Source organism: Malaclemys terrapin, chromosome 14 (genome assembly GCF_027887155.1).
Source record: "Malaclemys terrapin pileata isolate rMalTer1 chromosome 14, rMalTer1.hap1, whole genome shotgun sequence".
NCBI lineage: Eukaryota > Metazoa > Chordata > Testudines > Emydidae > Malaclemys > Malaclemys terrapin.
The window spans coordinates 36,533,285-36,560,616 of record NC_071518.1 but is presented as its reverse complement, the minus strand read 5'-3'; the positions used below and the strand labels follow the sequence as shown (position 1 = coordinate 36,560,616).

The following is a 27,332-nucleotide window of genomic DNA, read 5'->3' as shown; positions in this document are numbered from 1 at the left end:
GACGGGCACCTCTGACCGAGAGCCTTTAGAAAGTGTCTTGTTTACAAAATCCTGTTCAAACGTTACGGACCCAGATCCTCATCAGTTCTGACTCCATGGAGGCTCTGACCCAATGTGCAGTCAGTCTACAGCCCTAGGCCTTAGCCTGGGGATGGCAAAGGGATATAAGGTAGCGAGGTGCCCGGCTCCCTTGCCTTTCACTGAGACTTGTGTCTAAAACTCACCCTGGAGCTTCTGGAAACCCTACCTTCTACTCAAATACGCTGCTTTTAAAATAATGGAGTAATTAATGTCATAGTGGAAAGAAGAAAGACCACGAATAGAAGAATTTGTTTGTTTAATGAGTGGTTTTTATCCACATTGATGAGCTGCTGATTTCCCGCCAAACTCTCCCTCTTCAGAAAGGCTGATACCGACTCTGGTTCCGTTACACATAAAAAGCCCCTGGCACAGCAGCCGCAAGAATTTAGCCTTTGACTTTACTTCCCCTTTTCACGGTGACTCATAAACTTCACTTTCCCACAGCAAGCAGCAGTCATTTTCACTGGGGAGGATCTGGCTTTTGCTAATGGCAAAAATAATAATAATGCACTGTCTTGTCAATAACCAAAGTTGGCTATTTCTAATCTTGTGGAATTTGAGGCATTTTAAGAAGCCCTTAAGTGGAAGTATTTGGTTCGGTAAGACGTATATGTAGCGCAGTGGTTCCCCGCTCCTGCCCTGCGGGGCTAGAGACAGCCCAGGAGAGGGCTGTGGCTGGGGCAAGAAGCCTGGGCTGATTGGGGGAAAGTAGGCTAAGCCGGGGCCATGCCCCAATCAGGCCCAGCTGGCCCCTATAAAAGGCTGTGAGTCAGAGACCCAGGCAGTCTCCTCTGCCTGTAGAGGGAGAAGGGCCTGGTTGCAAGGTGCTAAGAAGGAAACCTAGATTGGAGCAGGGCTGGGGAAAGGCCTAGGGAGCCGGGGAGCTCTGGCCTAGGAAAGTCCCAGGCTGCAGGCCTGGTAAGGCCCATTAGGTATTGGGTTGCAGGGGGCAGCCCATGGGTAGGCAGAGGCAGCAGGTCTGAACCCCCTTTGCCTATGATGAGTGGCTTACACTGCAGTCTGCTCCAGTGAGCGGGGGGCTAGATGGGGACTGGCAGTAGCCAAACACTGAGACAAAGTGGGGATAGGGGGTGGGGGTTCCCCTGGGAGGGGGAGACCCTGAGACTGTGAGGGGTTACTGCCAGAGGGGCAGCACCCCAGGTAAACGGGGCACAGGGGTCTTGGGAGGGACATGGGGCCAGCAGTAAGGTGGATCACCGGCCTGCAGAGGGCGCTCTGGATGCTGGGAGAGCTAATTCCCTGAGGACGACCAGCAGGAGGCGCTACAGGCGGTGAGTCGAGCCCCTTACAATGCAGTATTGTATAGTAATGGCCTAAACCACTAGCAGTAATTCTGCTGCAAGCTGTAGAGTTTAGGGCAACCGCTGTGTATTTTGTACACAGCTGAGTCATTCAGTGTGGTGTCTCTCAACCTCCAACTGTCATAAGGGGGGACTAGACAACAGGGGATAGATCACTTGAAATTGCCCTGTACTGTTCATTCCCTCTGAAGCATCTGGCACTGGTCAAAGAAAGGATACTGGGCGAGATGAACCATTGATCGGACCCAGCCTGGCCATTCTTATCTATATTGTAAGACACATGTAGAGTCTTGGTGTAAATGGGTGAAAACCTTAATGACTTCAGCCAGGCTTGAATTTGGTCTCCACCCAGCATATGTGGTGTTCATGGTGGGTATTTAGTCACCTAATTCTTCTTCTGGAAGGACTGCCTCTGCAGATTTGCCCTGGGTGGATCTGCAGAGGCCACATATCCAATGAACAACTGTTACCACTGAATAACCCATCGTTTGCATTAATGAAACTGATGGGGCTAAAGACCTACCCCACATAAGGGGACCAAACCCAGTCCTGGTGCAATCACAATGCAATTCGATAGCTGTCTTTTCTTTTGGGAGTTCAGGCTTGAAAACTGGTGATGCCATGTATTAGTTAATAATGAATTGATGCAGGTATTAATAATAAGCAGAACATTTTGCAGGTGTTCACATGGTTGCTGTGCTGTTTCTTCTGGTTGTCTCCTTATGGCATCCATGAGTTGTGGTCTGCACAAGTTATATCTCATGCATCTGCAGTAGTCATAAAAATCAATGCATTATGGGGAGACTTTCAAAGGCATTCCTGTTGATTTTTTGGGGGTCTCTCCATTTTTGGGAGCACAACAGCCCCTTTGGGTTATTTTTTCTGGGGGTTTATCGAAAATTATTGGGGATATTTTCAAAAGCACAATCTATTTAAACCACTAGAAATGATGGCATGTTTTTTTTTTTAAATTACACATTTCCTTTTTAAATTTACAGTAAAGCCACACAGACACACGGGGACAAATCCATTCCTGGTGTAAGTAGGTACAACTCCATTTCAATCAGTGCAATTGCACACACTTAATCCTGGCCTAAACTTGCTGTAAAAGCTTTAGTTAATATTTAAAATCTGCTGGCGAAGCAATTCATATTGTTGTTGTTTGGCTCTTAAGTGGGTGGAATCCAGGGAAGCTGAATTCACTCCCAACAGAGAAGCTGCTTTGTGCTTAGAAAGATTCAACAATCATGTCAGTGTCATTCATGAACGTATGGGACATTGCTCTTGAGCCTTATCAGCATTATTGTACATCCTCCAGTGTAGGGAGCATGGCTCTTCGGAGGCTTTTCCTTCCTCATTCAGCACAGTTGGCATCTTCAGTGGAGGACAGCGCTTCCCACAACAAGATGGCAACATTTTCCATACTTGGGTGGCTCAAGGGCTTGGCTCTCGGTCACTTGTTCAAATACAGAGCTGGTAAATAGCAACTAAAACTTGCTACAATCTGATGGCTGGTGAGTTTGTTAAATGAATTTCTGGTCTCGACTCAGTTCCTAGTGAAAAACTGTCCACTGCACAACCCGTTTCCTGGCTGCAATCGCAGCTCATAGACCAAGAGTAGATGGGTTAGCAGGACTCTCCGTCTGGCCACAGAATTGGTCTCTCCAGATCAGAGTTGAGGCATGTTGGTGGAGCAGGAAACGAGGGAATCTTGCACTGCTACCTGCTCTATTCATAACTAGTGGACTTTGATCTCCAAGGACATATTTTACTAAGAGCTAATTCGTTGCTCCATGGAGATTTGCATTTAATGGACATGTGAAATGCTGGTTACCCCTCTGTTAATTCCCACTAGCTCTTCCCCTAGCGATGACGAGGGTTGACTTTTGCATAGATGTCATTGTCATCTCTCTGTTTTGGCCGTATCTTCACTTCCGTGTAAACAACCTCTTCCTCTGCTTTTGCGTCTCTTTTGTGGAAGTTCAAGTCAACGTAAGTCACCTCATCAGCTGGTGGAGGAGAAGACTGCAAAGCAAGAGGAAAATGAGTGAAGACTGCTCGTTCCTGTCATGCCCATATCGTACTGTTATAATGCTAGACCATCTTCCACTGACACAGGCACTGTAAAAGAGTGCGCTGACTTTTTAGGAAGCTGTATTCTGATTATGAAACACCTCTACAGTTCATGGAGCAAATGCTGCATTCTCCAGTATTTTGAGGTTTCCCAGTCCCACTGCCTAGAACCAATGCTGCATTCTCTATTATCGCTAACGATCCTGTGCAATTGCTAATTTGTCCTCTTTATCTTTGCTCTAAGGCTAATTAATTCTTAATCCCTTCTAACTTTTTAATGTCGTACCACCCCGATCCTATCCAGGACTAGTGCTGCATTTTCTGTTACTCTGAAGTTCTTGGAGCTACAGTCTGTAAAAGCAGAACAGATTTCTTTATTACCTTGTATTCCCGGAGTTGATGCTCTACACCCAGTTCCCTTATGCTAGAGAGAAAAATTAAATGAGGCTCTTACGATAAGCTCTCCAACTCACCGTCTCCATCTGATTCATCTCTGCCTCTGACCTGCTTTGAAGTGGTTCTGGAAAAAAAATGAAGTTGTGGCCAAGCTGGTTATTCTCTGATGACCTTTGGGTCACTTAACTGAAGGAGTTAGTTGTCAGTCTCGTTAGTTCATAGTGGAGCAGAATCTACAGCCCACACGTTCCCACACTAGCAATTGCCAATAATTGGTGGCTTTGTTGGCAATCCAGCCAAAGGTGGAATAGACGTGGACACTGAATCCACCTTTCACAGCTTGAGGTGCTTCCTCAGGTCAGGGAGGAGACATAGAATAGTCCTACCATTGCCCAGGCCGTATCTGTGCTTAGGTATGAGACTTCACTAACTAGGGCTGCCCGTTCACCACCGCTACTGTACGTTCACTGGCAAAAATTCCCCAAATTACTCTTTATTCAGCTAAAGGAAGGACACAAAGAAGAATCTATCGGCATCCTATGAGCTCCCCTCATGCAGAAATTGCTTACATTTATTGTCCAAGTAAATCTTACCTTTGGAGCACTGTCTCCATCTCCACAAAAGGATACCGAGCACCAGCAAGAAGAGAAGTGTCCCAGCCACAGCTCCAGGAACAATGTAAGAGCTCATTGGCCTTTGGTCAGGTGCTGTTGAAAGAAACATTAATTAGCTGCTGTCCTACTAGACGGGGCTACAGAGGCAGGGCAAGTTGAGTTATTACACTCCCATCACCACTAGTTCTAGGGAAAGACAACATAGGTTGGGTCAGGCATTAGCACCTCTACAGGAGTCCTACTGGATAGGGGCAGGAGACGATGCTGTGAGCTAGGTCACTAGACCACCACCACCCGAGGAGTCCCGTGGCAGAACAGCCGAAGGAGAAAAGGCAAACTGGGTCGCTGCTCCACCATTACTGGAAGAATGATAACCAACACCAACCCGGTAGATTCATTTGTCAGAAGATGGTATTTGCAAGCAGCTAATCAGTTAGGATAAAGTAAGGACTAGCTTACACCCTCACCCAGAATCAAACTGGAATCTGTGCTGAGGTTCAACAAGATTTCCCTCATTTTAAAAGAAAACAGTATTCTGCAGTTATGTTCCAAAACACTGCAGCTTACAATAGTGGTACTGCTGTGAGTGGGTTTTTAGGGCTGTTCTCTAGACACTTTTTGTTTTTGTCCAAGACTGAAAGCAGAATCAGCAATATACCGAGAAGCATTTTCATCCTACTCAAACCTGGGAAATACTGGAAATCTTTTTACGCGAGAGCCTGTCATGGTGAAACTGACTGTTCAATACGGGCGAGAAGAGCTTCTGAACCTGGAGGTGCTTCTCCGAACCTCCGAACCCTTTGTGATTCACCGAGTGGCTCAGAGAATTCTGGTGGGCAGCAATGCTGTGCTGCTGTGCGAGGGACATCAGGAAAAGGGGAGGGTTGTAAGTACTTGGATGACAAAAAAAAAAGATGGGCAGGATCTGGAAAGCCACCGGGAATCACTGACTTCTCACTGCAAATCTCTCCATAGCTTTGCCTTCTCCTTCTGTTTGCCAGCAACTCCTGTCCAATCAATATCACCCCATGCAAAGTATTGGCATTAGCTCTTCCTTTCCTAGTCCTTATTCTTCCCTAGAAAATACAGTGAAGATCTGAGAGGACAATGCTGCTATTTACCATGGATGGTCACTCTGGTTCCATTTCCACCACCATTTTTACCAAAGTCACATCTGTAGAGCCCAGAGTCGTTCCTATTGATTTTGATCAAGGTGAGAGAGGCCAGGCCCTTCAAGGAATCTAGAGCTGTTGTGACAATGCCTGTTTCATTCTTCAGCTCTTTCTCATGTCCATCAGCCTCCTTCTTATACCACGTAACACTGTACGTGGTGCTGGAGTCTTTCACCACCTTGAATCTACACTCTACAGTGAGCTTTTCTCCTTCCAATCCATTTATTACGGCAGGCGTCTGATTCACCAGCAGGTCAACAGCTGCAGAGAGAGAAGCACAAGTGACTGTACCTTGGTGCAGGAACATTTCAGTTGAGGGGTGTGTGTGTGTGTGTGTGGTGTGTATACACACATTAAATGTCATGGATAAAGATGACTGGGCAAGATCTCCAATGGGAGGAAGCAAGATTGCTACTGTGGGTGGAGGGTGTTTCTGCAGGGCTCTGCCAGTAATTTGTTCTTATTTGTTTGCTTTTGGTTCCTCTTTACTCAAGAAGCACGTGGAGATTCTTGGGTGCCTTGTGTTTCGGTCTGGCTAGAATTACAGGTCTTTCGTAGAAAATAGGTTCTTTTTTTCACACTCAGAGGCTCGGGAGGAGTTCTTGCTACAGCCCTCGTACCTGGGGTGGGGGTAATTTTCAGAAACTTTCTGTGACAGCTGTGTTCAGGGTTTCTTCCTATCCCAGGTGTGAAGTTCCAGAGCCTTTACTGGTGTAAATCAGCAGCATCACTCCCTTGGTATCAGCTGAGGATTTGGCTCATGGATCTGATGTGAAGGACACTATTTGCAAGCAGGGCTTGCCGGTGTAGGACATTCATTGAAATGTTCTCGAATGCTCTGGTCCTGCTATTTCAACCCATTTTACTCACCATCATCTAAAACAAACTGCACTGCCCTGGAAATTCTTCCCGGTTCTGGTTGTGGATCTAAGTTTTGTTTTAATTTGGGGGCAGAGGGAAGCTTGTCCTCTCAGCTACTGACTCACATGATCAAAAGAAATCCTGACCCCTTGCTTCCTACAGCATCAAGAGCTCAGAACGAAGGGGAAGATCTGCCAGTGTCCCTCTGGCCCCATCCTTCTTGTTCATGCTCTTTACTTTAAAAAAAAAAATTAGACCTCACGTTTAAACATGGAGCTCTGATATCCATGGAAAAACAATACCTTCCTGCAAGCAAAGAAGGATTGTATTAGGCATTGTAATAAATTCTTCCTCTTAAGTGGTATGTAGACATAGCTCATAATGCCCCATTATGGATCCACATAGAACAGGAACCCCTGCACTACTGTGGTGTTCAAGGTCCATGTATCGCAGATAGTCACAGGAATGATCACTGGAAATTGATGCTACCCAAAGAATCTAGCAGCCAGACTAAAATGTCGTCCATTGACATATGAAGAGTCAATACTCTTGGGCAATCCAGCCCTCCTAATTGGAGTCAAATCAATGATGGGGAAGCAGGGGATAGAGAAGAGTCCTGCTCGTTGGCACAGGATAGTGGCTGGAACTAGGAGCGCCTGCTCTGGTATAGAGCGGTGCCCCCAGGACTCTCCCTGGAGACTCTTTGCCTTATCAGTTCTTATTGCCCCAGCTCTCCAGCTCGGTCACGCCTGCAAGTTCAGTCCCCTTCTGGGGTAACAAAGTCCAGCAAATGGCCCTCTGCGGGGTCCTCAGCCCTTTAAATTCCAGCCCTGTGCTTGGGCGTCTAAATAAACTTCTCCCCTTCTCAGGGCTTTGGCCACCCTGACCCAGGCCCACCCACTACTCCGGGACTCTACAAATAGCAGCCACGTGCTGCTTCCTGTCATAGTTGCTGCTGTTGTTCCCTGGACTGCTTCCCATGTAGTCCCTTCCTCTTCACCCTTATCTCAGGGCTGAACTTCTTAACTCCTCTTTTTCCTTACCAAATGCCAATGCCACCAGAACCCATCTTCTGTTCTCCCTTGAGCTTCGTCAGGGAGCACCCTTCCTTACTCCTCTGGTCCCTGCCAGGAACTGACCTGCTCAGGCCCAGCAGTTCCTTTAACTGAGCCTGCTGTGCTCTGATTGGCTGCTTCCCTGCAGCCTTTCTAGGCAGGTCTGGAGGACCCACCTTCGCTGCTCCTTTAATGGAGCCTGGTACACACACTCACCCACCTTGTCTCTCTAACATCCAGGGCCCCACACGGCTACAACAACACTCCATAATTTACACACAGCCTATCTCTGAGATAACACTGCATCTCCCTGTCCTAGGCTAGGAAGTAGCTGTGGGGTTTCAGTGACCATGTGGGAAGTGTGAGTCAGTGGTGACCACAGTGTACTATCCTGACAATACAGATCAGAGAAGATAATGCTGCTGTTTACCCTGGATCGTCACTCTGGTTCCATTCCCACGGCCATTTTTACCGAAGTCACATCTGTAGAACCCAGAATCACTCACGCTGGCTTTAGTCAAGGTGAGAGAAGCCAGGCCCGTTGAGAAATCTAGAGTTGTTGTGACTGAGCCTGTTTCGTTTTTCAGCTCCGTCTCGTCTCCATCGGTCCCGTTTTTATACCATTTAACAGAGTACTTGGTGCTGGGTTTCTCCAGGGCCCTGAATCTACATTCTATAGTCAGCACTTTCCCTTCCTCTTCCTTGACACAGGCAGGGCTCTGATTCACCAGCAGGTCAACAGCTGCAGAGAGAGAGAAACACAAGTGACTTCACCTTGATGCAGAAACACGTCAATCAGCTGAAGTATTTAAAGAAACCGTTTTTCTCTCCAGCATTTCAGGCCCCTTTGTAAAGCTTGGCCATTAAAATATCCCCTGTGGGTGTTAAGAAGTGAACTGATGCTCTCCGGTTTGTAGCCATAGCAAGATTTCTGTGTTTCCCAGAAACAATTCTGGCCATTGACTAAAAGCAGGAAAATTACAGTTTCCTAAACATCATCTTCAAACATCTCTTCGTATGAAGCCTTTTGATACAAAGTCATAGGCAGGACCCCACAGAAGATGAGGCAAAGTGCCATAGCAAGCTCTGTATGGACTGTAGAATTCTTCTGGCCATCTGCTGGGATAACTCCTTTTCTGAGTCGCACAATGAGTGAACCTGATCTCTTTGCTGTCCTGTGTTCTAATTTCACTGGAGACTTCATTTTTTCCCTATTAAGAGTATACCTGAACTTTGAGAGTCATACGTGATTTGAAGAGAATTCTTCTTGTTAGTGCCACAAAAGAAGAACCACAAAGTACCCTTCTGGGTACGTGCCACTCCCAGCTACAATTATGGGTCATTACAAGGGGAAATGAGGCAACCATTAATGTGGCTTTGAAGCTCAATTTCACTTCACATGGGAAGAAGAGGGACAGAGGGATAGCTCAGTGGTTTGAGCATTGGCCTGCTAAACCCAGGGTTGTGAGCTCAATTCTTCAGGGGGCCATTTAGGGATCTGGGGGAGGGGGAAAAAAAATCTGTCAGGGACAGTACTTGGTCCTATTGTGAAGGCAGGGGACTGGACTTGATGACCTTTCAAGGTCCCTTCTAGTTCTATGTGATAGGTATATCTCCATATTAAGAGAGCTTTAGAAAGCAGGGGTGTCGCCAAACCCATCCAAAGAGAGCTGAGTGTACTTGGAAAAGAGGACTAATGTAGGGTATGTTGACACAGCAAAGAAAAACCCACAGCTGACCCATGCCAGCCAACTCAGGCTCTCTCAGGGCTGCGGCTGCGGGGCAGTTTCATTGTGGTGTAGACTTCCGGGCTCGAGCTGTGGTCCAGGCTCTAGGGCCCTGCAGTGAGGGGGAACTATGAGCCACAGAGACTGAAGGCAACTCATGAAAGTTCAGATCAGTTTGGATAATAGTCAGATAAGCATCCAGAGTGTGAAGGAATACACCAAATCTTTTGAGCTTGCATCTCACGCACTCTCAAAAGGAGAAAAACCTACTATAATATTAATGGTGTTATCTATGATTCTGGTGACGTTCAGAGAAATTTGTGGGTTCCTGTGTTAGACACTTAGATGTGGGTGAGAGGGAAACTTGACCTCAATATAGTCACTAAGGAACGTTAGAGCATAAGGGGGGGAAAGGCAATGAGGAAATTAAAACTGGCTGACGTTGGAAAGATGCTCAAGGACAGTTATCGAGCCTGGAGTGCAGGATGGGATTCGGGTACTTTGATCTTTGAGGTTTGCACACTCTATCAGCTGCTCCAGTAGAACAGAGGAGACAAAGGAACTGCGAATTGAGAACCCAACTCCATTTCTCTTGTTTTAGAGTTACAGACAAATTGTCCTCAGACTAATGTGTCTGGAAACAAACTCGAATTTGCATGTACAAACAAATCATCTCATTTCTGTTCATGCATTAAACCTGCTCCATGCTGGCATTTCCAGTTGTGACTCGGAACCATCACAGATGAATACTGGCATGCCAGGCGTCATAGCATTCACCAGGCACACCCTGATCTTGTGCTAGGCGCTGTACATACATGTAGAGAGTCAGTCCCTGCCCAGGAGTTTAAAGTCTAAATAGACAAGACAGACAGAAACTGGGAGAAGAAATATTATCTCCTTTTTACAGATGGAGGCACACGGAGACTAAATGACTTGCCTGAGGTCATACAGGCAGTCTGCAACAGTCAGAAATAAAACGAAAACCTCCTAATTCCTAGTCTCCTGCTCTAACCACTACCATATACTGCCTCTGCTGTTCCCATCTGCAACAGGGCGCCTGCCCCCTGGGCTGGAGAGCCTGGGCTAAGCTAACCCTGATTACAGGGTAAGTCCCACCGGAGAGGAATCAGGTGCTTCCACTACAAAAGAAGCAGGAAGCTGCTGAGAAGGGGGCAAGCCCAGGAAATTGTGGCCACGTGTGTGGACACTGCAGCGAGTGAGACGACTCCTGCAGGGTTCGGAGCCAGCAGGGGAGAAGCTCAAGAAGCTGGAGAAAGTGAGGAAAGCTCTCCAGGCGGGGAGGCCTGGGAGAGACCCTGTCCAAGCAGGGGAGAGACTGCCCAGGCTCAGTGGGAAAGGCCTGTGGAGGAGGACAAACACCAGGTAGGAGGTGCTGGGAAGCAGGAAGACAGTCCCTCGAGGAGGTAGGGCTGTTCCCAGCTGAAACTGGGATGAAGACTGGGTGAGTTTGTGTTCTGTTTTTGAAAGTCTGTGTTTTGGATTATCAGGAGCAAGACACTGCACTGGGGCCTAGAGGGACAAGATGCCCCTGGGGACTCAATTTATTGGACTGCAGGAGATGATGGTTTGAACTACCTTTAAACCGAGTGAGTTGTTAAAGGGCCCTGAAGAAGGGGAAACAGGCAAGGTGCTGAAAGTGGCCTCTGGCCACAAATTGCTCCTTGAGAGCAGCTCATGTTACACTCTCCTGTTCTCAATCACAGGATGTCAATTGAACATCTTCCACTTGCAACAAAAATCATCAGAACAATACACACAATATGTATCACTGCTCCGTTTTCCCAGCAGCACGTGCTCACCCCATTGCCAGTAGTGAGAATTGTGAGATTAGAGGAAGCAATCGGCATTAGAAACATTGGGTTTATTGTGACCGGGATGTGGGGTTTCCAGATGAGGTTTTCCTCTTCACTTGGCAGAGGGAAGGATCCTTCAGAGCTAGAACCAGATCAGTGGATGGCCATCGAGTTACAGCAGAACCTCTCTGTACGTATTGTCATGCCCGCATAGTGCAGATTCCACGTAGGCATAGAATCCTACAGCCACAGGGCTAGAAGGGGCCACAAGGGTCAGCTAGTCTCCCCCGCTGGCAAGATGCAGGATTTGTTGTGTGTAAACCAGGGGGCCTCAAACTTCCTTGCACCATGACTCCCAGGGGCGGCTCTGTTTTTTTTGCCGCCCCAAGCACGGCAGTCAGGCAGCCTTCGGCAGCACGCCTGCGGACGGTCCACTGGTCACACGGATTTGGCAGTGTTTCTGCGGGTGGTCTGCCGGTCCCACGCCTTTGGCATGCCCGCCGCCGAATTGCCGCTGAAGACGCGGGACCGGCAGACCTCCCGCAGGCAGGCCGCCGAAAACTGCCCGACTGCCGCCCTCACAGCGACTGGCAGGGTGCCTCCCGTGGCTTGCCACCCCAGGCACACGCTTGTTGCGCTGGTGCCTGGAGCCACCCCGGTGACCCCCTTCTGACAACAAAAATTACTACACGCCCCCAGGAGGGGGGACCGAAGCCTGAGCCTGCCCCAGCCCCACTGGCCCAGGTGGGGGGGGGGGCAAAGCTCAAGGGCTTCAGACCCAGGCAGAGGGCCCATAACCTCAGCCCCACTGCCCAGGGCTGAAGCTCTTGGGTTTCGGCTCCTGGCGGTGGGGCTTCGGCTTTGGCTTTGGCCCCAGGCCCCAGCAAGTCTTAGCCAGCCCCAGCGACCCCATTAAAATGGGGTTGTGACCCACTTTAGGGTCCTGTCCCACAGTTTGAGAACCATCCAAGACCGATCCTCTCCAGCCTCCTTTTGAAAACCTCCAGTGAAGGAGCTTCCACAACCTCCCGAGGTGACTGTTCCATGCTCAGAATTAGGAAGTTTTTTCTGAGATTTAATCTAAATCTGCTGTGCTGTAGTTTGAACCCATTGCCTCTTGTCCTGCCCTCTGTGGCAAGAGAGAACAGCTTTTTTCCACCTTTTTTATGGCAGCCGTTCAAGGATTTGAAGATCGCTATCATGTCCCCCACCTTAATCTTCTCTTTTCCAAACTGCACATACCAGCCATTGCTCATATGGCTGCATTCCATCCCTTTGATCATCTTTGTCGCTCGCCTCTGGATCCATTCCAGCTTTTCTACATACTTTCCATAGAGGGATGTATTCGATGATGGATGAAGATGTTCTCACAGAACAAGAAGCAACTCTTTAGCCATAAGATCGGTTTAGCTCCGGATGCAGATGCACATTGGGGGCTGCTGCTTATCCCATCCAGTGCAGTTGTGAGTTAGATTCATCACCCTCCTTAATGTTCTTATGACAGGTCTGAGTCCTGGGAGGTTCTGAACACCCCTCTCCAGGGGCATTTGGGGGGAATTTTCAAAAGTACCTAAGTCACTTAGGAGCCTAAGTCCTGTTGGCAAAAGTGACTGATTTCAATGGGAGTTAGGTACTGAGGTGCTTTTGAAAAGCCCACCTACAATTTTTGGGGCCTAAACGCCTTTAAAAATCTGCCCTGCAAGTGCCTAAATCCCCTGTGAAAATTGGAAGCCCCTAAATCACTTAGGTATTTTGAACTATGTTATCTTCAGCTCCTCACAGGCTGGAGCCCATATTTTTATGGGTTATATACTGGACACACCTGAGAATTGATACCCGCTTTTGCCAGCTACAGTCATTCATTCTTTGTCCTTTAGGCTGCCATTTGCTGTCTCTCACAGCAGGAAGATCAGATAGGAAAATACTGATACTTACGAGTGATGATCACTTGGGTTCCAGCTCCTGACGCAGACCAGTTCCTCGTTGTGCTCCCCACCTCACACAGATAGGTTCCTGTATCGGTTACATTCACGTTCTTCAGAGTGAACGAAGCAAAACCCTTTTCCAAAGCCAGAGCTGCTGGGCCCCCGCCTCTTTCGCTCATCAGCTCCTTTTTCGTTCCCCCAGTTCCGCTATGTTTATACCATTTAACATACAAGGTCTTGTGTTTATTCCATACCGTGAATCTACACTCCATGGTGAGATCTGACCCTTCTGACACAGGAATATTGGGTGGGGTCTGATTCACCATCAGCTCGGGAAAATCTGCAGGAGAGAAACAGACGATTGCACCTTGATGCAGGAGAATTTCAGCGGCAATGGCTGGTGACTGGGGATGTATTAAAATAAATGTCTCCCCCTCCAGTATTTTGTGTTCTTTTCCCAGCCTGGCCATTTAACATCCCCTGCTTATCAGAGGTTAAATTGATGCTTTCACTTAATTCCATTCATAGCTTTATGATGCCGGGCAAGACCAGCAAACATCCCCGCACCTCCCCTCCATCCCCCCGAATGTTCAGTCTGGGCATGCAGGCAGGCTTTGAATCTACCAATGGGTGTGCATGCAACCTGGGCAAGCATACGTTTAGAGACTAATTTGAGGCCATGTGAAACATTTGGCTGTAAAGAATCTAAAATGGAAACATTGTTCCCCATTAATACTGTCCTACAGGGCTCAATCTTGCAAGGAGTTTAGTGCTTCTGAGCAGGCATGGAGCACCCTCAGCTCCCATTGAAGGTAGAACTGAAGACACTCAACACCTTCCAGGAGACGTTAGTTCTTGTTCTCACTCACTCGCCCCCATTTCCCCAAGAAGATCAGGTAGGAAATTCTGGCACTTACTCTCGATGGTCACTTGGGTTCCTGTTCCATTCCCAGAGAGGTTCCTTGCTGTGATCCCCACCTCACACACGTAGGTTCCTGTATCAGATGAATTCGCGTTCTTCAAAGTGAGAGAGGCAAACCCATTGTCCAAATGCAGGGTTGTGATCACATCGCTCTCATTCACCAGCTCTTTCTTTAGTCCCTCAGTCCCATAGTTATACCATCGCACATACATGGTGCTGTGGTTATTGACTGTCTTGAATGTACAATTCATGGTAAGTTCTGAGCCTTCGACATCACTGACACTGGTTGGGGTTTGATTCACCATCAGGTCGGTAATTTCTGCAGAAAGAGAAACACAGATGATGGCACTTTCATTGAGAAATAGTTCAATGTGCCACCAGACAAGGGCACATGTATAAAATGAATCTCTCCAGTCCTGCTATTTAGTTTCCCCTGCTTGTTAAGAGTTTAAACGGATGTTCTTTTGTTTGGCCCCATATAGAGCTGTTTCGTGCATGTCAAGACTTTTGTGCTCTGTTTAGTGAGCAGGTAACCCCAGAAGCTTCAGTCTAGACAAACCCCCTCCAGCAATGTGACTTTTTACCCGAACCTTGTGTATGCCTGACACGCCTGCCAAATTCCTTACATTCAAACCCGTCTTGAGACCTATTTCCCTCCACCAGCCCAATGCAGGGCAAGAGAGAGGGTGGCCAATTCTCCTTCGTTACAGAAAAATGGGATTCCCTGAAGGACGTGCAATGGGCAGTTCTGAGAAGTGATGCACTTCTGCTGGCAATGGCAGGGGAGTGAGGATCAGGGTGCAACTGTTATTCAGGGCAGGGCTGTGCTTACAGCATAGCGAGAGAGTGTCAGCAAGTCTTTAGCGCTGGTTTTACTGGTGGAAACTTCAGCAGCTCCAGGACCAGGCGGCAGCTAAGCAGGGGGTTTGAGGATCTCCATGGCCCCCAGATGTTGGATGTAAGGGCCTAAAGCCCTGTGTGGATTTAGTCCTTTAAACTCTCTCTCACTTCTCAATCTACTGTTAGTACGTCTGCCCCTTCTCCCCCTTTTGTCTGTCTTGTCTCTTTAGAGTGTAAATTCTTTGGCTCAGGGGCTCTCGCACTATGTCCATCTACAGTAGAGCTGATTGCAAATGTTCTGGCAAAACTTACCTTAGACTGAAAAGGCCAATGCACTGAAGAGAACTGATTCAACAAATCTACTACAGATTTCACTCCACTTTCGTCAAAACACACACCGGTTTCTGTTGGTGTTCCAAGATCCACAGGGTTCAAAAAAGAACCAGGTAAGTTCCTGGAGGATGGCTCCATCTATGGCTATTAGCCACAATGGGCGGGGATGGGGATGCCAGAGGCTGGGAATGAGCGACAGGGGATGGATCACTGGATGATTCCCTGTTCTGTTCATTCCCTCTGGGGCACCTGGCACTGGCCACTGTCAGAAGACAGGATACGGGGCTAGATGGACCTTTGGTCTCACCCAGTCTGGCCGTTCTTATGTTCTTGTGTCCCGCGAGCCCCAGCTCAGGGAGTCGGAGTTGAGTCTCGGGGCATGTGGGCTCCCCACTTTGAGGCAGAGCCAGGTCTCTAGGGGCTCTTGTTGTCTGCTAGGCTCCCTGCTCAAGCCAGGGCTCTTGGCGCTTCCAGTGTCCCTGCCATGAAGCTGGAAGCCTGGAAGTTCCAGAACCAGCTCCCAGGGGTGCAGCTCTGGGGTCGCTCCGCCATGCAGACTGCCCCGGGCTGGAGATCCCAGGGCCTCTAGAGTCCTGGGACAGTGACTCCCCAGGCTGCTCTACTTGTAACTGGCCTCTGGGACTCTGGAAGCCCTCGGGTCCCTGGCCCAGGTGCAGTCCTGATCCGTCTTGGTTTGGACTGGCCGCAGCTCCCCCGTCGACTGCGCTATCGCCGCTCGCTCTGGTGGAGTTCCGGAGTCGACGGTGAGCGCATTCGGGGACGCGATATATCGATCCCTGATAAATCGATTGCTACCCACCGATACGGCGGGTAGTGAAGACGTACCCTAAGCACCATTGCAAAACAAACACTCAATAACAACCTATTACTGAGCATACAACTTCATCCTGACTCTGCTCAACTTTTTGTGGGTTTGGGTTAGACTCTGCGGGGGCTAAACTAGAGGGATGCCCACGTTTTGTTGCTTCTGTAGGTCAAGCACATTGCATGCACCAGGGACTCTTTGCATACCGCTGTCCCCACAAGGTCTCTGGGGCCACCCTCCCACCCCACTCTATTTCAGGGACTCCCTAGCCCCCACCCCAATGCCAGGAGCTCTGTGTATCCCCCATTTCTTCCACCCCCCCCTCCATGCCACAGTCCCCAATTCTGCCCCAAGCCAGGAGCATTCTGTGCCCTAATCCTCTCCCTTTCCACCATTCCAGGGTCCCCCATTCTCCCTGCATGCTCAGGGCTTTGGCTGTACCCTCATTCCAGCATTATCCCCAGACCAGGTCCCCCATCCTCCCCATGTTAGGGGCTCTGTAAGCCTTCCCCTCCTCCCTTCCCCACTATTATTATTTCTCCTCTTTCTGCCTGGGACATAAATCATCCAGAGTGTCAGCATGTTACACTCGACTGGGGGAAGGAGCAGAGATGAAACAGGAATATTTTGCTACTGGAAAGTGTTAATTGGTGCCACAAACTGGTTCTTTGATTTAGACAGTTAGAGGTGGCTTTGCTCCAAGCTGTTACTCTGCTAAACAGGAAACAGGCACTCCATGTGTCCCCCACTTTTCCTCTTTTGGGTTTTCTGATTTCCCCAGTATCAACAGAGTTCTGCCCAGTGATGCCTTCAATACTCCCTGAAATGTTGGAATTGATGGGCTGCGGAGTTCCAAATTATCGTGTCACAGACCAAGAGAAATGCCATCACATTGAGTGCACTGTAGCTGTGTCAGTCCCAGGATATTCGAGAAACAAGCTGGGTGAGGGAATAGCTATTATTGGACCAACTTCTGTTGGTGAGAGAGACGAACTTTCGAGCTCCATAGAGCTCTTCCTCGGGTCTGGGAGAGGTACTCCCAGTACCACAGCACAATGCAATGCTTAAATTCCCGTCTAGATTTCCACCACAATTTCAACAACCCCCACCCACCCAGCCATTAAACTCTCTGGGGAACACTCCCACACTAGCATCAATTTCCTGGACACCACCATCAGCTTCAACAATGGAACCCTACAGACAACCCTAGACAAGAAACCCACAGATCACCACACCTCCCTTCATAAACCCAGTAACCACCCCAAACAACCAAGAAATCTGTAATCTACAGCCAGGCATTCAGATAGCACAGAATACGCTCCTTGGAGACAGTCTGAGATACACACCTTAATGCACTCAAAACCACCTGCACCAAACAAGGATATCCTACTAGAGAAGTAGATTGCATCATGGAATGGGCTGTCCAAATACCCTGAGAGAACATGCTTGAATACAGAAATAAAACCTCCTCTGACTGCACACCAGTTGCTACCTACCGCACAACACTGCAACCTATACGGGGTATCATCAAACAACTATAACCCATACTCGATAGGGACCACATCCTGAAACAAGTCTTCCCTGAACCCCCACTTCTGACCTTCAAACAACCCTGCAGCCTCTCCAAGGGCATCATCAGATGTAAGCTCCACACAGACCAGGACACACCAACTCAAAGCAGCACCAGATCCTGCCAGAACAACAGATGCAAAATCTGCTACATATCTCCACTGCTACAATGATCAACACCCCCCACAACTCACCTTTCAAGATCCACGGATCCTACACAAGCCTATCACAACCTGTGGGGTACCTCATCCAGCGCACTAAATGCCCCAATAACAACGATGTGGGTGAAACCAGACAATCACTATGCTCTTGAATGAACTCACACAGGAAAATGATACAAGCCAAAACCACCCTCTTTCCTGTGGGGGAACACGTCTCACAGGTCAGATCCAGAATGGTCCTCATCCGCAAAGGAAGCCTGCACAACACTTTCAAAAATCGAGCCTGGGAGCTTAAATTCATAACTCTGCTAGACACTAAAAATCATGGACTGAACAGAGACACTGGATTTATGGCTTATTACAACAATCTGTAACCTACTAACCCCCTCTTTTTGTCCTATAACTGCAGAAGTGTTAACGGGCCACCCTGCCTTGAATGGTCCCTTGAAATAGGTGTTAACTACTTATTCTAAACCAGCCGTTCTTCCTTGTATTTACCTGTGACACTCTGAGTAAGGGCACGTCTCTACTGAAAACACTGCATCAGCCCAGCTGCACCACTGTCTACACAGGAGGCTTGGTTGGTGTAACTAACTACGTCGCTCAGGGGTGTAGATTTTTACACCCCTGAGCAACGTAGTTATGGCGACATAGGTCTGTAGTGTAGACCAGATCTATGTTTCCAGGAGCTGAAGAAGAGCTCTGTGTAAATTCGAAAGCTTGTCTCTCTCACCGACAGAAGTTGGTCCAATAGAAGATATCCCCTCACCCACCTAGTCTCTCTAGTTGCGTGTAAGGCCTCACAGGCTTAGCCAATTAGAAACCTCCCCTCACACCCCATCTCAAAACAGTTTTTGAATATCTGGGGCTTGACCCTGCATTCCTTGTGCAGCCAAAACCCCCACAGAAATTAGTGGAATGCAGGATCAGGACCATTGTACGTACCATAGAATGTCCCCCAGTTTTGCCCACAGCTCTGCCCTTTACACTTTGTGCTGCTCCATCTCCCCCAGCGCCACCAGCCCCACCTCTCTGGAACCAGGGCCGGCTCTGGCTTTTTGGCCGCCCCAAGCAAAAAAAAAAAAAAAAAAAAAACCCGCGGCACGGCCGGAGCGCGGGTGCAGAGGACCCGGCTAGCGGGGCGGGGAGGGAGCGGGCGGGAGAGAGAGAGAAGGGGGGCGGCCAGGGCTACAGTGGGGCGCTGCCACGTGGCCCCTCCCATCGCAGCCTGCTGGGAGGGCTCCGCTCCGGTCGGCGGGGAGGGAAGGATGAGGACTGCCCTGCCTGGCTTGCAGCAGGGCGCTCCCGTCCTCCACGCCGCCGCCCCCTACAGGGCGGCTGGAGCGGAACAACAACAACAACAAAAGCAGCCGTGCTGCCCTAGGATTGGGCAGAATGCTGCCTCGTTCAATCTGCCGCCCCAAGCACCAGCTTGCTCAGCTGGTGCCTGGAGCCGGCCCTGTCTGGAACCAGCCAGTGTCCTGAGCTCCCCCGGAAGGGTTTTGTAGAACAGAGAAGGAAATGCTGGTACTTACCATCGATGGTCACTTGGGTTCCAGTCCCAGGAGATGTCCCATATTTGCTCCCAACCCCACATACGTAGGTTCCAGAATCCATGACATCGACTTTCTTCACAGTGAGGGAAAGAGACCTCTTTTCTGTATCTGCTGATATGATTCGATCTGTTCCATTGTTCACCTTTGCTGTTACATTGTTTCTGGTTTTATACCATTCAGCATACCACTTGATTGAATTATTGTTTGTGTTGAATGTACACTCGATGGTGAACTCTGACCCTTCCATTGCACGGATAGAAGGGGGTGCCTGATTCACCACAATGACAGCAGCAGTATTTTCTGCAGCTCCTGAAACACAAAGTTCAGTGTCACTATATAAAATGATTGCAACAGGAGGAAGAATTAAATCAAACAAAATTGTTTCCAAATGATCCACTGCAGAATGTTTCCATTTCTCTACAAGGAAGCCAAGTGCACGAGCAAGAACTCTCTGCTGATGATCACGTCATGAAGTTCAGAGCGGTGAGTGTGGAGGGCTCAGACTGGGCAGTTTCCACAGGCCCCACTGGCACTGTTAGCTGGCCTAACCCACTGGCTCCAGTCTGCCGTACAGGCTCCAGGGGGCCTCTCCCTAAGTGCCAGCGAGAGAACTGGGTGGCTCCTAGGGATCTAGAGAGAAGCCCAGATGCAGGGAATTGGGCCTGCAGGCCCCACGGTGGAGTGTCTGCTCCAGGGAGGCAAATCTCAACAATGGGCCAACCAGAGACTTGAGTGGGGGGTCAAAGAAGGGAGCTAGAGATGGGAGACACGAGACAAAAGGAAGGTGGCGGGACGGGAAGACTGAGGGAAAGAGAGAGCTGGGAGTGGAAAAGAAAGGATGGGAGAGAGAGAAAGAGAGTGTGTGCAAAGCAGTGGAGAGGGATAGAAAGATGTAGGCGTCTAAGGAGAGGGGAAGTAAAATAGACAAAGAAAAAGGAAATGAGGTGAGGAAGAAAGTCTGAGATGGAAGGAAAGGACAATTCACGTTATAATTTATTCCCTTTGCACCCAGAGTCCTCAACCACTCGTAGAGCCCCACTGTTTTAGGCCCAGCACGTACGGACTGTAAGAGACCGTCCCTGCCCTGAGGAGCTCACTGTCTAAACAAAGAGTGGGAGAAGAAAGACACAAAGGGGGAGTCTACATAGTCCCTATGCACCGGGGCGCCACCAGCCTGTTCCTGGTGTGGGGGCTGTGGGGGGCCCAGAGGGAAAATTGGGAGGCTGTGCCCCCCTTGCCACAAGGCCCCGCCCCTCTCAATGGCCCTGCCTCCTGGCCAGGTCAGAGGCAGGAATCGGGCAGGAATCGGGGCGCTGGCTGTTCGCAGCCAGTAAGAGCTGCTCAGATGGGGGGATCTGACTCCGGGGCTAGAAGAGTCCTTGGGGAGCAGTGACTGTGGGGCCGGGGCCCAGGACCCTGGGCTGGAGCAGGTCAGTCTGGTCTGCTGAGGGGAGCCCTGAACCCTCCACCTGCCCTGGGCAGTGCACCCTGGCGAGCGAGGACAACCAAAACCACACTGTTTTTGATAAAATATAAAACACATTTGTTAACTACAGAAAGGCAGATTTTCAGTGATTATAAGTAGCAGGCAGAGATCAAAGTTGGGCCTTGTCTATACTGACAACTTTCTGCACAGTAAAGCCTCTTTCTGCCGTGTAACTCCTGAGGTGCACACGCTGCCAAGCCACTTAGTGCGCAGAAACTGCGCACTTGTAGCACTGTAAAAAAACCACCCTGACGAGAGGTGTAGAGCTTTCTGCGCCAGGGCTACAGCGCTGCGGTGCCAGTGTAGACATCATTGTGATTACACCGCTGTGATTGGCCTCCGGCAGGTATCCCACAATGCCTGTTCTCGCCTCTCTGGTCATCGGTTTGAACTCTACTGCCCTGCCCTCTGGTGACCAACCGTGAGCCCCACCCCTTAAATTCCTTGGGAATTTTGAAAGTCCCCTTCCTGTTTTCTCGGTGATGTGTGCAGTGGTCTCAGCACATCTTTCCAGGTGACCATGCCTGCTCCATGTACCAGGCGATCCCGGCTTGGAGCAATGCTGAGCTGCTGGACCTCATCAGCATTTGGGGAGAGGAGGTTGTCCAATCCCAGCTGCACTCCAGCCGTAGGAATTATGATACCTACGGACAGATTTCACGATGCATGACAGAAAGGGGCCATGACCGGGACACATTGCAGTGCAGGGTCAAAGTGAAGGAGCTGCGGAGTGCCTACCATAAGGCACGGGAGGCAAACCGCCGCTCCGGTGCTGCGCCCACGAGCTGCCGGTTCTACAAAGAGCTGGGCTTGATACTCGGTGGCAACCCCACCTCCACTGCGAAGGCCACTGAGGATACTTTGGTGGCTCAGGGGACAGTCGATAGTGAACTGAGCTAGGAGGAGGAAATCTTGGACGAGGATGTGGAGGAGGGGGACGAGGACCCAGAGGCAGAGGATGACTCAGAGGTCAGAGATGCATGCAGCCAGGAGCTCTTCTCTACCCCGGAGGAGACTAGCCAGTCACAGCTATCGGATGTTGGCAAAGCGCAAAGAGGAGAGGAGGCCCCTGGTAAGTGGCTTTGATTTTGGGAATCGCTGAAGCGAGTTGTTGGGGGCAGGAGGGTTGCAGAAAGCAGGCTTGTGTCTGTATGATGCATGTACCACCACATGCCTAGTCTGAGCGGCGGAACAGGCTGTTGATTGACTCCCTCACTTCACAGAAATCTCCCTCAGAGATCTCCAGGAAACTCTCATGGAGATACTGGGCAATCTGCTGCCACAGGTTCTTCGGCAGAGTTGCTTTGTTTCTTGCCCCATTAACAGTAACTTTCCCGCACCACTGTGCCATCACGGCGGGGAGGACGGGGACCATTGCTGCACACAGGCAAGCCGCATAGGGGCCAGGGCGGAAGCCACAGGCTTGGAGAAGACCCTCCCTTGAGTCCCTGCTCACCCTCAGCAGTGAGAGATCTTCCATATTGAACACAGCCTGTGGAAAGTGTGGGGACAGGAATGATTATCAGGCCCCCCTACAGTGCTGGCTCTCCCCAAGAGCCATGTGCCCAGTGTACAGCAGGGTCCAGGAAGAGTGATTTCCCCTGCCCCTGCGGTTACTCACCATGTGGGGGGTCTTGTTGCTCATGTGTGCTTGCCTGGGGTCAGCCAGTCAGTGATAGGTGTGTGAGTACTGGCTGTGTTTTAAAGCACTGAATCAGTGTTGTCTGTGTTGCAAACAATACTGCTTCTGTAAAATGTTGCATTTAAACTTCACAGAGACGACCTTGGGAGCCCAGCCTCCCTCTTTGTTATCGATGGGTGAACGGCTGCGCAGAATTAGAAAGTGGCCACGAAGAACTAAGAAGGACTTTCTGCGTGAGGTTATGATGCACTCCGCCACCGAGAAACAGGAATTGAAGGAGTGGCGGGACAGCAAGAAGAGGGACTGAAAGGAGAACGTGGCGTGCTGGAATGAAGCCAGGGAGAGGCTCTTAAAGGTTATGGAGCGCCAAGTGGACACGCTCCAGGTGCTATTAGAAATGCAAACCGAGCAGCTCCACACTCGCCCTCCCCTGCAGCCACTGTCACAAAACACTTTCCCATGCTACCCCCAGACACCGCCAACACACTCTTATCAACCTCCTGGCTCCAGTCTGTACCCGCACCATTCCACTCCTCCTCCTCCATCACAGTCCAGCACTGTGGACTCCCAGTAGCCATTGCACTCAACACCCGTCTCTTTGACAGGGCAAGCTCATTAATTAGTTTGCCACTCCTACAAAGGGTAGTGGATGTGTAACAGCCCTTATTAACCTGAGCTGAGATTCCCCAAACACTTCACCCAAAACCACACTATTTTAGATAAAATATAAAACAGATTTATTAACTAAGAAAGACAGATTTTTAATTGATTATAAGTAGCAAGTATAGAGATCAGAGTAGGTTACATAAGAAATAAAAAAATTAATCTGCAGTCTAAATTCTACAGAATAAGCAAGATTTGAATCAAGCAGTTTCTCACTCTAGTAGATGTTACAGGCAGCTCTTAATACACAGACTGAATTCCCTTTCAGCCGGGGACCAATCTCCCCAGTTCAAAGTCTTGGTCTTCCAACTGATCTTCCAGGTGTTGAGATGGGGGAGGAGAGAGGCCCAGGTGTGATGTCATCAACCCTCACTTATACTTTCTCTCCAAGTGCTAGAACGATGCTTGCTGGGACGTGGGGGTCAGGCAGTTCCCATTGCATATGTGCCCTCGCTGAGGAGTCTCTGGGAGGGCCACTGGGAGAGTGGATTCTCCTTAATGGGCCATCAGTGCCTCTCTGGTCAGTGTTAGTTGCTCCCAACTTCACAACACATTTCAGTAATGCGCACATGGCAAAACTTTGTAACTTCAGATACAGTGATAGTGCCTACAATTCATCAGGATATCAATGTTCAACAGATCAAGATTTCTTAAATGATACCTCACAAGGCATGCATTGTACAAAACATCGAATCACATCACAGTGGTGAATATGGGCGTTCCAGGGCGCTATTTTGAGGTACAGAGTGTCACAATATAACATGGGGGTTCAGCCATATAGGGCACTCTACGATATTTGCCTAAGCTGTGCCTCACTGGCTACGCTGGTATTTATAGCCGTGCTGTCTGGGCGTGTAGTGTCTGTACTGTACACACTGCCACAAGGGTAGGTGTGGCCTAAGTGAGAGGAAGAACACCATGTCCAGAAATAGCAGATTAACGATGGTGATTGAATCTCCAAGCAATGTACAAAACAGCTCGTTCTATAGCTAGAGCATTAACATTTGCACACACGCAGTTTGAGACAGGACTGCCATGAGCAGAGGGCAGTGGCTTGGCCCATGCCAGGAGTGAATGAGTGAGTGAGGAATGAAGAGACAGAAGCAAAGAAAGTCAAGGAATGGTCTATTTTTGAGGTTGTGATGATGATGATTTATGCGTCTTTTAGTGGCACCCAGAGGATTAGGACCACATAGTGCCAGGCCCTGTACAAGCAAATAGAAGAGACAGTCTGCCAAATCTAAAACCAGCCTGGAAATTTCCCCCCTCAATTTCCCAGGCCTCAATTAACGCAAATATTTAGGGAAATACAATCAACTGTAAAATGTTAAGCTCTTCAGGGCAGAGTGGGGCAGTAGCCTTATTAATAAACTAGCACATCCACACAATAGAGACAAGTGCCACACTTAGGAAGGAAAAATCAAATGCACAACCCCAAAATGTGAAAAGGATCTGGGGGTCACAGTGGATCACAAATTAAATATGAGTCAACAATGTGGCACAGTTCCCAGAAAGGTTAATATCAATCTGGGCTGTATTAACAGGAGTGACATGAGTCGGCCACAAGAGCTAATTGTCCCGCTCTACTCAGCACTGGTGAGGCCCCAGCTGAAGTTCTGAGTTCAGTTCTGGGCAGTGGGCACCACACTTTAGGACGCATGTGGACAAACCGAGAGAGTCCAGAGGAGAGCAACAAAAATGATAGAAGGTTTAGAAAACCTGACCCAGGAAGAAAGGTTGAAAAAACTGGGTATGTTTAGTCTTGAGAAAAGAAGACTGTTTTCAGGCCCCACCTCAGTCTTCAAATATTAAGAGCTGTTTTAAAGAGAACTCAGATCAATTGCTCTCCATGGGCACTGCAGGTAGGACAAGACCTAGTGGGCTTAATTCTCAGCAAGGGACATTTAGGGTAGATATTAGGGAAAACTTTCTAACTATCTGGGTAGTTAAGCTCTGGAATAGGCTTCCAAGGGAGGTTGTGGAATCCCTGTGACTGGAAGTTTTTAAGAAGAGGTTAGACAAACACTTATCAAGGATGGTCTAGGTTTGCTTGGTCCTGACTCAGCGGAGAGAGCTGGACTTGATGAATTCTCAAGGTCCCTTCCAGCCCTATGCTTTTATGATTCTCTACCAGTATCTTCCGACTCCTTTTCACCAAGTGCAAGGTCTGTGAGTGGAAGGAGCAATGCAGCCAGGCCATGCCACTCTAGTTTCCCATCAAGGAGAGTTTTGGAATGGAAGGAAATCGTATGGATTGCAGACTGCATAAAAAGACGCAAGTTCACAACCCAGATAGTTTCCCTCAGAAAAGGGAAGTTCAGACACCACTTGTGCCATGATACCAGATACTTCACAAGGCAGAAATAATCAGATAAGCTTAGCTTATCTAAGCACCGTTTTGCAGTATAAAAATCACTCATTCCATAGTAATTAACCTTTGAACTGCTTAGTGTCTTAAAACAGAATTGTCAGCTAAAAAGACATTATGTGCTCTGCAATTTTAGATGATATTCAGGTGTCTTTATAGTATTTATTGTATCAGTTAGATGGTTCCTGCACAACAAAACAATACCAAAAATCCAATTCCCATCTTTCCAGCTGCTTGGATTTCCAGAGACACAGTCAACTTGAAACCTAGTCAATGGACAAGCAAATCAAGTTCAAGTATCTTTAGGCACTACCCATGCCTCTGAGTCTCCCCTGCCTGTTTCTGTGGTTATAGTCAAATTAGCTTGTTTAAAAAAAAAAAAAAAAGTCTCTCCTGTTAGAGAGTGAAAGACCCATGCAAATTGCAAGGGTAACTGACTCCAGCCATGATCCTGAATCACCCCCACACGAGCAGACCCTTGTGCCTGTGCGGATCTGATTGATCTAAACAACTAAGCATGGGAAACCATGAAACTGACTGTACAAAAGTTGTTAAATGCATCAAGAAAACCAACTTTCAAAAATATATACATATTTCTCTCAAATCTCTTTCATTTATGTTGCTGGTACAGACTAAAGTAAGTTCAAAAGTTTTCAAAAAGACCTGTGATTTCCCCCCCCCCTTTTTTTAAGTTGATGGCGAACTAAATAGGATAAAAAGAAGTTGGGAACATTGGGGCGGCTCACGCTTCTAATCCTGCGCTCTTTGAAATGGCAAAACCAAAAATCCAAAGACAACCAGGAATCTGTACGTCATTGGCTCCCACCATTCACTCTGCCAGTTCCCATGTGCTGTGGGTATCACCCGCTTACAGAGCTTCTGTGTGTACCCCGGGAGAAAGGGTTTTGTTGTTGGGTTTCTTTCTTTCAGAAGCTTTTACTTTGCAAGCAATGGAGACTCCTGACTCTGACACCACAATGAAAACATAAATAAAATAAAATAAAATAAAATAATGGAGATATCCCATCTCCTAGAACTGGAAGGGACCTTGAAAGGTCATCGAGTCCAGCCCCCTGCCTTCACTAGCAGGACCAAGTACTGATTTTGCCCCAGATCCCTAAGTGGCCCCCTCAAGGATTGAACTCACAACCCTGGGATTGAACTCACAACACATTGTTCAAAGGGGAAACTCACCCAGATGCAGACAAAGGAGGAAGATCAAAGGCAGGAAGATGTTTGCCAGTTGGAGGTTCATGTTGGCTTGTAGGATGTAGTCTTTCCTTGACACTGACTCTGCAGCAGCCAACAGGGGCTTCTATGAGCCACTCGTTGAGTCTGGGGCTTCCTGTCTCTCTCTCTTTCTCTCTCTACCAGAATATTCACTTCTTGAGCCTGGGATGTCAGCGAATGCTTAAGCGCCGTCTCTCTCCTGCCGTTATTCTTGAGATTGCTCTCTCTGCTCCCTCCTTTTCTCACAGTTAGTTCCCCTTTCCACTCACATGCTTCCTCTTGTACTGCTTCCTGGCTGTGGCATATGATTTCATCCGTTAGCTCTGTGTCTCGCTAGGTTCTGTGTGCAGTTTCATGCTTGGTCACGTGCTTGCTGCCAAAGAGAAAGCCAAAAAATAGTCCAAGAGGACTTTATTTTCAGTGGTGGCTTTCACAGGTCAGTGAAATGTCTCCTAGACACCCGCACCCAACAATTCTAGGCACCCACTCACTGTGACGTCAGGAATATCTGGAGTGACAAGTGTAGCACTACCAAAGGGAGATGTTAGGAAACAAGTGTGGATCTAGAATGAGCCTGCTGTCTCTGGACACTTGCAAGGCCCACACTGAAATCTGTGCTCCTATTGCACTCAATGGCAAGACATTCAGCAGGTGCTGAATTTTTGTAGAAGACAAAAAAGTGCCAGCCTGGGGCTT

General features: G+C 48.7%; 1 protein-coding gene across 2 annotated transcripts; it reads right to left on the bottom strand.

Moving 5' to 3' along the window:
• Positions 1-350: 350 nt before the first annotated feature.
• LOC128848820 (tyrosine-protein kinase-like otk) lies at positions 351-26,809 on the bottom strand. 2 transcript variants are annotated; one of them, XM_054049005.1, is made up of 8 exons: positions 26,601-26,809; positions 19,227-19,556; positions 13,958-14,281; positions 13,051-13,380; positions 8,005-8,316; positions 4,466-4,579; positions 3,950-3,996; positions 351-3,428 (listed from the first exon to the last, which is right to left on the bottom strand). In XM_054049005.1, the coding sequence occupies exons 1-8, from the start codon at positions 26,659-26,661 to the stop codon at positions 3,267-3,269; spliced, it is 1,680 nt and encodes a 559-aa protein (XP_053904980.1). In that variant the 5' UTR covers positions 26,662-26,809; the 3' UTR covers positions 351-3,266. The 2 variants fall into 2 exon arrangements, with proteins under 2 accessions (XP_053904980.1, XP_053904981.1); XM_054049006.1 differs by lacking the exon at positions 8,005-8,316.
• Between the last annotated feature and the right edge of the window lie 523 nt (positions 26,810-27,332).